Here is a 12,531-nt window from a genome sequence, read left to right as displayed (position 1 = left end):
GTGTAGCAACATTTGAGCTGACGATATACATTCATTGTTTCCAAGGGCTGCACGCATGCACTCCATCCCTATAGTGACTCAAAGAGACAAATAAAAGGAAAAAGACTCCAGTATCCTGGTGAATGACAGAAAAGCAGGGCTTATACTGTTGTCCCATGTCATAATGTGTGTGTGTGTGTGTGTGTGTGTGTGTGTGTGTGTGTGTGTGTGTGTGTGTGTGTGTGTGTGTGTGTGAGAGAGAGTCGCTGTTACCGTGATAAGGGTTCATTGTAACTGCTGTTTTTTGGGACTATTTGCTAAAGTCACCCTCTTGTCTTTCTAAACAGGTATCATTTGTGCAGTACAGCGATGAGGCCAAGACAGAATTCAGGCTGAACGCCTATACAGACAAGGGCATAGTCCTGTCCGCTCTTGAACTGATTCGCTACCGTGGAGGAAACACCAAAACAGGTTAGTATACACTCGCACATTCCAACATAAGTACTAAATGACGTAATCTGCTGTCTATTGTCATGTCTTGGTCTGTTCAGCTGCAACCATATCATTATGACCCAACAACCCAAATCAACATCTATTCAAAGTCACCTTTTTCTTCATATTTTTTGACCAGGCGCTGCCCTGAAGCACACCTACGACAAGGCCTTCTCTATTCAGAACGGAAAGAGGAGGAGTGTTCCCAAAATTGTTGTGGCGATCACAGATGGACGCTCTCAGGATGAAGTGAACAAAAATGCAGCTAAACTGCAACACGCCGGTAAGGGGCCACAGTGTTTGTTCCACAGCTGCTCAGACATATGGACATGTTTACATCCGGTGTTCAGCATAACGACATGACTGTACACAAATGCAACACAATACACCAAAACTATGCACAGCAGTCATAGTGATGTTGGCTAATCACTTTAGTGAGGCTGAAGCCTAGTTAGATCGGTGACATCAGCTTATGTCCAGCTTGTCTTAAGGAATGTTGTATAGATACAGTCACAGCAATATATCGGAAACAACTTCCACTTTATATTCAATCATAGCTCTCAGATCCTTAGAGTTCCTTTTTTTACACTCTCAGCATTTGTTCCATCATCTCTATGTACTTTAGCACAAACATTAAGTGTTCTGAATGTATATCTTCATCACCAGGTTACAGTGTGTTTGTGGTTGGCGTTGCCGACGTGGACTTTGTTGAACTGCAGAACATTGGCAGCAAGCCGAGCGAGAGGCACATCTTTGTTGTGGACGACTTTGATGCGTTCGCCACCATCAGAGACAACCTGATCACGTTCATTTGCGAAACGGCCACATCATGTACGTCTGTGCATGTGATTTTGTTCATTACAGAAGAATATTCATGGTATTCAATGTTGCTCAATATTGAGAAAGATGAATAAAACTTTGCTTTATGTTTCTGTTCCCCAGCCTGTCCCTTGATTTTCGTGAATGGGTTCACATCACCTGGTAAGTACCCATGCTTTAGGGACTCTGTTGAAGTATGTCTCTGCAATGCAGAAGCAAAAATATACTGTCTACCACCATATTCGTATAATATACATCTTGTGGACGAGTACAATTATTTCGCTCTGGTCCCTCAGACATTGTAGCAGCATTAATAACAAACATAAACAATAAAGAAAAAAAAGGATTAATCAAACAAAGAATAGCAGCAATAGTAAGACAAGATAACAAAGATTGTACGTGGGTCCTAGCGTGCTTTAGGTACTCAAAGGTGTTGAGTGTAAGCTTCCTTCTCCTTTAAGTTATACATATCTATAATCAATAGTGATAATAGTAGATGTGACTTTATTGACGTGGTCGCAAATCTCATTTGGAACATAACTCTTCATAGTGCAACTTTGTCCAGGCTCCGTTTCTGATTTTTGGGTTACGTTCCAGGTTTCAGGATGCTGGAGGCCTTCAACCTGACAGAGAAAACCTACGGATACATCAAGGGAGTTTCAATGGAACCAGGTTCATTCAACAGCTACACAGCCTACAGGCTGCACAAGAACGCTTTCCTCACCCAGCCCACATTGTGAGTTATGATTACATGATGAATATATACTGTACTTGTACTGTGTATACATGAATGTATCTCCAAAGCTGTGTGTGTTTGTGTGCGTGTGTGTGTTTGGAGAGAGATACAATAGAGGAGGTAAACGGACAGAGGAGTGTTGACATACTGTACAGTAGAGATCTTGAGCGGGACTTGACCTCACTGAAGAGTTTTTGGGAAGTTAACCACTTAAGCCCTATATACTTTGTCTTTGAATATATACGTTTACAATGAATTGCAACAATAGCTAATCTGCAAGCTCACAACCTGTAACGTGAGCCGATATATACTTCACAAATCCTTTTTAAGGGAGCAAAAAAACGAATGACTCGTTCACTATCCCAAACAATCATGTTCCCTGCTGGTTGGGGGATTTGAACCGTTGACCTTTAGGTCATTAACCAGCTCTTCTAACCTGTAGGCTGTTGCTACCAAGTGCATGTGAGCTGATCGTTTGCACATGGCATGACTGTAGCCCGGTTCAATCTGGTGTTTACTGTATCTGTTGCTAATCACATCCATTTTAATGTCCTCTAGGCCATGCATGACATTAACCCAAATGTATAATCAAGTTCTTATACATGTTCTTTCACCGCAACTGCAGCTAATAAGGGGATTATTAAAATGATGCCATAGTCAATAGTTTCAAATCAAAGGGTAAGCCTAACACACATCTGTCTTCTCAGATATGCAGTCATGTAGAACTGGTACTCATTAAGGACAGTCATGCCTCCATGTGGTGAAATGTACTTTCCAGACCTTGGGGGTAAGACGTGTGACTCCTAGGATGCTCATGTCTGTATAATGTATCACTTAATCACTTAATTTCAACACCTTCGCTTGAGACCACGAGTGAGCACTGTAAACACTGCAACATGTGTTAATTAAAGTGTTAACAAAACTCTGAGGGTTAAAAGTGTAATGAACTTATGAAAAATCTGTTGAAGAAATCAAATTAACACTCAGGGTTGTACAGTGAACAGTACTGGCGAGAATGCTGGTCTTAGCAGCTTGAAGACTCTACTGTATGTCAGTAACATGATGCATCTTGCCCAGCTATGTCCAGAGAAACAGCCGAGAGCTTCTTCCCTCTAAAGAAAACTGGGTCAATGGATTTATGATGTCCTGTAAACTTTGTTAGGATCGCCTGTCCCAGTGAGTCATCAGAGAATGTAGTGGACCTTTTTAAAAGAGCTTTCCAGTTCATTCTCAACCTCTGGCACAACATTGTCTTCTCTCAGCCCAGTTCAAAGCCATCCACGCCGCATGCCTCACACACACACACTTTGAAGTGTTAGTGTCAGTAACATGGTGACGTAATTGCATGCGCCCACGCAAGAGATATGGACGTCTACACGCACGCACACGCGCACGCACACACACACACACACGTGTCTGCAATCAAATAGGTTCCCTGTTTTGTTTTCCCCCGCAAAATGGATCTACAGCAGGGATGGGCAAATTTGATGATGGGGAGGGCCACTATATTTCTACACTCACTCCAGAGGGCCACATTGCGTATTGTCGGGCAGACACCTCTTACAGTATCTCCGTATTTGAACTTTTTTTGTCCGCCATTCTTTGTCACAGAAAAGTAGAAAAAATAGTCCTTTTTGCTATTTTGGAATTGGAATCCTGATATTTTTTTAATGGAATCCAGAAAAGTTACATTTTTATTTAATTTCAAATGCATTTAGTTATACTTATGTTAAAGGTAGGGTAAGTGATTCTCTTTGGTTAAAATAAGTGTTAAATAGCTCTATATTCTGATAGTACTCATTGCTATAGAGTGTTTGTTCAGTAAAAGGAGTCTCCTTGTCTCTCCAGCTCTTTATAAAACAGAAAATGCATTTTCGTTTCAGTTTCATTTCCAATTTTATCCAATCAGGATAGAGAACTCAATCAGGATATAGATTAAACAAGTGAAATTGGAAGTGATGACATTAAGAAATGAGCAGGCAAAATTGGAACTGGAACACTATAAAAATGAAGCTTAAAAATGGGTACTTTCTCCTGATTGGCTGAGATTTTGACACCTACCGGAAAATGTATTTTCTGTTTATTAAAGAGCTGGAGAGACGGGGAGACTCCTGTTACTGAACAAACACTCTATAGCAATGATTACTATCAGAATATAGTGCTTTAACCTTTTAACAAAATACTTACCTTTAACTTTATTAAGTTAAATACAAATACATTGGACATTAAAAAGACAATAGAATTTTTAAGCTACTAATATAGACTTAAGTAATTAAAGCGGGTCATGTTTGCATGTTTGGAATTGTAACAGCTGAAATCAATAATATATCAGTATTCCCATATTAACCTGTGGACCGCATGAAGTGAAGGTGGGGGCCGCATGTGGCCCCCGGGCCGCCAGTTGCCCATGTGTGATCTACAGTATGCCCTTTTTGGGATGAGGGTGTTCAGTGCTGGTACAACAGCTTACCCGGGCTCTACCCAGGAGGCAGAGCGTCCGTCTTGGAATCGAAATGTTCCCGTTTCGATCCCCAGCTCCTCCTGGCTGCGTGCCGAGATGTCCTTGAGCAAGACACTTAATCCCTAGCTGCTCCCGATGAACAGTGTTGAAAGTGTTTAAGTCCTGGTTGTTCAGGGTTCAGTGTTTCAGTATTCTCCATACATCATGTGTTTGTCCAGGGACATCCACCCAGAAGGCCTTCCCCACTCCTACACGATCATCTTGATGTTCCGTCTGCTGCCAGACTCGCCTGCCGAGGCCTTTGACATATGGCAGGTGTCCAGCAAAGATCACAAGCCCGAGACCGGACTCACCATTGACTGTAACTATTCCTCTCTTCTCTGTTTATCTGCTGATTGGGATTGCTGTTTCTTAACAAAGAGCAGGAATGTGTCATTATTGAAGTCAGTACTGGGAGTACAGCCGTAGCCAATCCAGATGTTCCCCTTAATTATTTGTCTGTATCTATCCGTTTTAATACTGCACTGTACAGTGGCCATTGTACCAGTCGCTCTTCATGCATAGAGTACAGAAGTAAAACCGCCGGGGTCATTTGTTTATTTTTGGAACACAGTTCTTTGATTTGACGCGATATTAAACACGTCTATGGGAATTCAGAACGGGGGGGGGGGGGGGGGAGAGCGACCCAGGTAGGATGTGTAAATTACGTCAGACTTCGGTGCTCTATTCATCTGGCGTTTTCACAGACAATTATCTCTTAAAAATCATATTGCAGAATCCCAAATTGATAAATTGTAACACTACATTTTGTCTGTTTGTTGTAACAACCCTTTTTGTGATGTCCAAATGCTGCAAAGTGCCCCAGTTTCTCCCAAGCAATTGCCCCCGTAGCAAATAATTTAGCATTAATTCAGCACACATGCATCCAAAAGTGAGGGATTTCGACCATGGTTACATCTGTATGGCAGAGAGAATGTTTATATGCAGAGTACACCGGCATTAAAGACCAAGCAATGCAGAAATATGCAGAGAGGACAAGTAAAGCAGCTGTGTCTCATTGGGGCCACAGTATCTCTCTCGTGAAAAGGGGTAAATGTAATGGGCCCCAGCAGTCCCCTCGGGCTCCAATTGATAACCGCTCCGACTGCTGCACAGCAAGCATCCCATGTCATCGGCTAACTTCAGCCCCCCCGCCTAGCTTTTGTTGTCTGCAGGACAGCTTTTCACCAAGCTACATCTATCTGCTTGGCTTTGCAGAAATCCACTCCCGGGAGAGGGTTTTGTTTGGCCCCTGTTTTTAGTTTAAGGACTCATCACAGATACTTCAAACAAAATAAGGAGAGCAATCTGTGTGCCTTCTCTCTCTCTCTCTCCCTCTCTCCCTCTCTCTCTCTGTTTCTCTGCCTCTCTCTTGCAGCCTCCGGCAAAACTGTATCATTTTATAACAAGGATGAGAGGGGAGAGGTCCAGAGAGTAACATTCGACAGCGATCAAGTGAAGAGAATCTTCCATGGAAGCTTCCACAAGGTAAACATTGCTGAGTGGCTATGGATACGCTGGACCACGCTCTTAAAGCGATAGAACACACCATTAAGTACCCTACGATCTCTGGGGATTTTTCAGTTAACTAGAGGGATGTTTAGTTATTCTGTTTTTAATTTCAGAGAGCCACACAACCTGGATGTACAGTAGAAACAAGTAGGATGTAAAGTTGCATAGCTCTTAACCACTTCAAACCTGGCATCCCTATTTTGAGTCATTCATAGTAATTCCTCTGAGGGTGGAACAATAGTGCAGCAGTGCAGGTTCAAATAAACTCAAGGCTCTTGACAATAGTAGTTAACATCCAAAGTTATACAGAACCTACTCGAGCAGCGCCATCAAAGAACTCTCCACATTATTCCCTATGCAGAGCACGGTTCTACAACAGAATCCTAAGTGTCTTTGATCACAAACAGTTGCATCTTCTCGACTAGAGAATGACTTCGACGTGAAACCTTATGAGCCTATGGAAAACTGGATCACTTTGATGGTTGAATTATGTAACATTTCAAGGGGAAACCAGGGGTGTGGTGCATCAATCAAACCGTCTTTCTCTCCTTTGTTCTTGTTGGCCATCGTGAGGCTCGCACCGATCCTCTGAATAGCTGGCATTCCAAATGTGTTGTATATTATAGATACAGCTGCAGACACGTGTGTGCTTGGACTTAGCGCGTCTCTGCTCGGGCAAACAGATGGCCCTCTGCACCGGTGGTTCTCAACCTTTTCAGGCAGCGACCCCCAAAAATAATCATATTTGAACGGGGACCCCCCAAGATAATCATATTTGAACAGGGGACCACCCAAAATAATCATATCTGAACTGGGAACCACCCAAAATAATCATATTTGAACTGGGGACCACCCAAAATAATCATATTTGAACTGGGGACCCCCACAACCTGACAAGCACTTGGAATTGTAGGGGTTGAGCCATTACATTTAGTTTGTTGATTACTTGTGATGCAGTAATGGTATTTTTTCATTTCATTTATTTATTTTAGGTATTAAAAAGTCTTAAAAGTCCTTAAATTGTCACTTCACTGTCATCTGGGGACCCCCCCCACAATAAAAGAAAAAATGATGTGGGGACCCCCCTGGAGCTTGTGTATTTGCTATTTTCGAATAGCCAACGTATACAATATGGATAAAGGGGTTAAAATGATTGTGACGCTGTATTAACACATTTAGCTGGGGACCCCCTGGAACCCCCTCAAGGACCCCTGGGGTTCCCCGGACCCCACTTTGAGAACCACTGCTCTACACCAGTTGTGATACACAGGGCTGCGTGTGTGTGTGTGTGTGTGTGTGTGTGTGTGTGTGTGTGTGTGTGTGTGTGTGTGTGTGTGTGTGTCATTGATTAGCTAATCAAGTGATGGAGACGGCTAGCAGTCTCCTGCTAGTCTTGTGTGGCCGCGGGCTTATCAAAAAGACAGTATGACCCGAGCTGAACTGATCCCATTTGGTGGTTGTCCCTCGAGAGGATGAGCTTCACCGAGAATGACATCGGTTTCATGGAAAAAACAGGTTATCGAGTTTATTGTTTATGTTCTGAGTGAGTTCCTTGAAGTCGGAAAAAAAAAACCTCACTGTATGATTAAAAGCAAAAATGCATGGGTGAAAATGGGTTATTTTCCATTATTTTCCTCCTGAAAGATGAGCCTGAACAGATACGGAATGTGTTTTTCATCTGATAAACACAATACGCTGTCAGTGCAGTGTGTTCTATGGGCTGAACCGTAAGCAATAGATTCCTTGAAGTTCTGGTGAAAGGCACAAAGTAGTTATTTTATTTAGGTGAGGTATTTTATCACTATAGTGAGGTCCAGGGACCCTCTGGGTTCATTGAGGGGGTTCCAATTGGACCCTTACATGTCTGTAACTCGGGGAGTCAGACTGTACACAGCAGTGCAGACAGCCGTACAACCATTTGTACCGCTGTACAAGCTCACAACGGCTCGCGCTGCGAGGCGTTGTGAGCTTCTAGATCGGCAAAGAGGCATAATGTGTGGGGGTAAAAAGAGCAGACCAAGTAAACAAAAAAAGGTAAATCTGAAACACAATTTTATACAATATCGATGGGGGGGTCCCTGCTTCATCTCTCTCTCAGCTAGGGGGTCCTTAGCCTGAAAACGTTGAAGACCCCTGGACTAAGCCATTCCATAATGTGCAGTGTTCAACCTTAATTCCAGCCTTGTGCCTCTAGGCAAGACACTGATGGCTCAGCTGAATGCCAAAAAAAATGGGAATGTGGACTCCCCTCGCAGTATAGAGTCTATTCGATAAGGCTTCGATTACCTGTGTTTGCATTAGCTGAAGGATGACATTGATTAGAGGAGTTTTGTTTCAATTAGCAAAATGAATGACTTTAAGCATTACACAGCACAGCTGCAGCAATGCTACAGAGAGATGCTTCCAAAGAGAAAGGAGGGGTATGGCCTTGATTTATTCTTCCTTGCGCACCGGTGTCGTGTGGCGAAAATAGCCGATTTACAAGCTGCACCGCGTCACGCTGCGGCTACTTTCAGCACCTGGTAATGGCGCGCAACTAATTATAAATCTGGCCTATCATTCAGCAACAGTACGGCGCCGGGTGCCGTCACACAGTAAGCTGTGGACACGGTCAATTTTACAGTAAGCACTGCTGGGGGGGGGGGGGGGGGGGGGGTGAGGATGGCAGTGCAGACAGCCATACAACCGGATAGTAAACTTTCACAAGAATCTATAAGCTCTTTTTTTGAGGGGGGGGGGGGGGGCATTAAAAATGCGCTGCAGTCACTGCTGGCTCACTGGTCTGGAAAATATTGGGTCACTGCTAGAGCTATTAAACAATTACATCAGATGGTCTGAAGAATGCCAGAATGGGGGAGGATTTTCTCTTTTCAGTCTCCTATCCATCCCATCCGTCCTTCCCTCCTCCGTCCCCCCCCCCGTCCCCCCCCGTTTTTCCCTTTCTCGTCTGCTGTTGGCTCATAGCAGCTTGACTCTCTGGCCCAGAGCCCTCGTCCTTGCCTCTGGTAGCCGACCGCAGGAGAGTACTTGACGTTGCTGCAGGGGCGGCTGATGGCATTTTGCGGTTTTACCTCCCTGCATACAGTATGTGAATAGGCTGAGCTTTTTTTTCCGACAGCTGCCTTACAAGGCTCAGCGTGACATGGTGTACACTGCACACAAGTATGCATGTATCTAAGTTTACAAACATACTTGGTACATAAATGTGTCGACTGGAAGATTGATAGATCGGCAGACAAGGCCCTGAGGAGGACGAGGATGAGGCTCATCCTTTTCTTCTGCTGTTGTCCACAAGGAGTTCAGAGTTCAGGTTCAGCCACACAGCACTGCCCCGTCGGCCTGTCTTGCTCGAGGACAATTTAACGGTCATGTGGGTTCAAAACCGACTTGAAGTTGAATAACTGGTTAGTTATCCCGTGATTGTCGGCAGATTTTCTTGGGTTTAGAGGGATATTAAACCTCCGTAAAAGAGGAGGATTAAAAATGCCTTTTCCTTTTCTAAATCACTGCCAATCATAGAACTGGAAACTGGTGTTTAACATCTAATTTAGATTTACTGAGCTTGCTGTCTGCTGCCAGCGCACGGCGCAAACAAACATGATTTAGACCTGTCTAGTTGAACCTGAAAACAGCCCTCCCTATCGAGATTGATGTTGAGAGTTTTGTTGTCTTAGCCGCGGCTGCCAGGTTTAGAGAAAACGCTGTTGTGGTGAGAGGCGATGGCCCGCGATCCACCACATCCCCACTCAGTCTGATTTACATAATCCTTTTTCCCCTCACTGCACTTAGCAAAGCAGCAAACTCAGCTTTGCACAGATCTTTTCTCAGTTACTCCGTAAAATGTCTTTACCAGGGACGCTGAAGTCAAATGGACTGATCTGTCCAGGATTATTGAAGGACCCGGAGCCTCCCACATGGGAGATAAAAGAAAGAAACTGTTTCAAACCTGGCGGTGAAGATCCACTCTGTGAGGTTGCTCTGTATTAGTGATCAGACATCATCGCTGGATGATACCTCTTTCAAGCCACAGTGAAACAGATTAGTGCATTTGCCAGTAAGCATCTTTTCTGCTGAGATTCATGATAGGTTGGGGTGGGAGGCCTTTCCTGTCATAAAATAGAATTTTTACTTGTGTCAAGAGATAGGCTTCCAGTGAGAGTCAAGGAGACATGGCTGTCGACTGCCAAGGTACTGGCATTACAACTGGAGTTGGTCCCCGGGCGCTGCACTGTTCCTGCTCCTGCAGTAAGTGGTTTGTGGGAACCTACAGTTCCCACGCCATGTGGCCTATAGGTCAGGAGCCTATCTCCTGTTTCCATAGCATGTTCCTAGGACCCAATCCAAACCTAACTTGATGCTGAGTGCCAAACAAGGAGGCATTGGGTACCATTGTTATAGTCTGGTATGCCTCAGATTGACCCCCGATCTCCCAATCTCAGGCCAGACACACTAGTGGTTAGGATGGATAAAATCTACTGGATTTGTTTCCCCAAAGGGAATAATAAAGTGTACCCTAACCTTAATGACTGTTGATTGGTGCACATTGATTGTATTGGGGAATGAACCTGTAACCATTAGCCACTATCCTACCCCCCGTGTTCGGTAGAGATTCAGAGTATGATGAACCATGGATCGTCAAGGGGCAGAAATTTAAATATATGACGTGACAATGGTCAGAAATAGTGTGTTGACCTTTTCTCTTGTTTGAGAGGGAGAACAAGTGATCGGGACTAAAGGAGAGAAAGCTCAAGACAGAGATGGAAGTAGAAAGCTCAAGACAAAGAAAGGCTATGGCATAAGATCTCTGCTTGCATACACAGTTAATTTAACTCTGAGAGTTTACAAATGTAACCAAATGGACCCTTACGGGTCCATTTGGTTACATTTGTATACTCTCAGAGTTACAAATGGATAACATTTACACTGGAGATGTTATTGTGTAACATGGGGAGGATAGTGTGTAGGGAGGGTGTGCACTTTGACCCAGTGACCTGGGGTCGGGGAAGACACAGCCACCTGCAGAAAGCAGGGTGGGCGTGGATGACCTCAGCGTTGATGACCGTCTTTCAGCTGTCCTCAACACCCCTCTGTCAGCGCTCTCAGCTGCTCTTTTGTAATAGGTCCAACCTAGCAATTTAGCGGGAGTGCCAACCATTAGTTACATGGTACTGTACCTGCAATCCTGCACTTTATGGTAAAAGCTGCCCGTGAAGTTAAGTGGAAGCCAAGGGCTTGAAGTTTTGAACTACTATTATTTCCTAACTGTCTTGTAAGTAAAAGCGCTGTTTTTGTTGTAGTTGCTGCAGGAAATCACTTTATAATTTGTCCTACTGTAGGTGTTTAGTCTTATATTGGTCATTTTTGCAGATGTAGGAAACCTAAAATATAATCTAACCTGGGACATCAAATAAGGTGCGATTGCATTTCTTTTTAGTCGGACATCTCCTTCTGGAATCCAACTCTTCACACACGCGGCTTATGTGAATACTTTGCAGGTTGGATCGACTTGAAATCAGTGGCGTGTCTTGACCTTTTTCCCCATCAGAAAATGTCTCACACTCTCCATAAACTACCGAATGCCTGAGACATGAGCCTTCCCCCGCCGCTGCCTCAGTGATCTGCTGAAACATGCCTCTGCATTTCCGCAGACGCTGACCACAACCTCAGAGCTGTGGTTGCCAATAATCCCCCAGAGGCAGTCGCATAGATTTGTAAATGCAACATTTTCCTGCTCACTAAGAATGTGATTACAGAGTTACAGCTGAGCTCGCCCCAGACTAGCCACTGCTTGTGTAAGCTTGGCTTTTGAGGGGAACGAGAGTGCAAGGAAGCAGTTTTCATGGTGCACCACAAAGTGAGGTCATGTAAGGAAGGGGGGCAAGGGAGATTTGAGGACAGAGGGTTTTGCCTGATTTACAATTGCGACGGGTTGTGAGCTTGAAGATCGGCTGTTTTTGGCAAGCGACACTGGTGCGCAACGAACTATAAGTCAAACCTCATGATTTAGACCTGCATAAAACAAGAATAAGTCCAAAGCGCTTCAACGTTGTATTATTATACAATTTAGGCATTTAGCAGACGCTTTTATCCACAGTGACTTACAGTACAAGTGCGAACCCTAGTCAACAGACGATATTGTAAATAGTCACTTAAGTAGAGCGCAAAGAGAACAATGTAGTGCTGCAAAGAAACAAGTACACCAGGTAAACATCAAACCTAGCATCTATCTAAACTTTTGTTGCATCTGAGCATCAAGAAAAATAAATCTAAAGAGCAAAACATATGAACAAGAAACCAACACAGATCTGCATAGTATAACTAGCATCTATCAAAAAGGTGACAAGAAGATATGCAAGGATAGAGGATTATAATCTGAAGTGAGAGACACTTTTTTTTTTGTTAAAATTGTTGTCACTGTGATGAGTTTGAAATTAAGCTTCAGTGTGAGAGATGAGAATGCTTTAATAATCTATCCCCTACAATGCCACATAAA

The 12,531-nt window shown here is 43.8% G+C and overlaps 1 protein-coding gene across 4 annotated transcripts in view; it reads left to right on the top strand.

Annotated features, from left to right (window-relative positions):
* col12a1b (collagen, type XII, alpha 1b) overlaps window positions 1-12,531 on the top strand; it is a 151,299-nt gene that overhangs the window by 111,007 nt on the left and 27,761 nt on the right. For all 4 annotated transcript variants that reach the window (XM_084081778.1, XM_084081780.1, XM_084081777.1 and 1 more), the window contains 7 exons: window positions 327-450; window positions 611-754; window positions 1,138-1,302; window positions 1,414-1,452; window positions 1,888-2,026; window positions 4,706-4,848; window positions 5,905-6,014. In XM_084081778.1, coding sequence (XP_083937904.1) covers window positions 327-450; window positions 611-754; window positions 1,138-1,302; window positions 1,414-1,452; window positions 1,888-2,026; window positions 4,706-4,848; window positions 5,905-6,014 — 864 coding nt within the window. The remainder of the gene's footprint in view (window positions 1-326; window positions 451-610; window positions 755-1,137; window positions 1,303-1,413; window positions 1,453-1,887; window positions 2,027-4,705; window positions 4,849-5,904; window positions 6,015-12,531) is intronic.

This window comes from Gymnoscopelus microlampas (assembly GCF_963454915.1).
Source record: "Gymnoscopelus microlampas genome assembly, chromosome: 16".
Taxonomy (NCBI): Eukaryota; Metazoa; Chordata; class Actinopteri; order Myctophiformes; family Myctophidae; genus Gymnoscopelus; species Gymnoscopelus microlampas.
The sequence above is the reverse complement of the archived record's forward strand: the minus strand, read 5'-3'. Positions and strand labels throughout refer to the sequence as shown.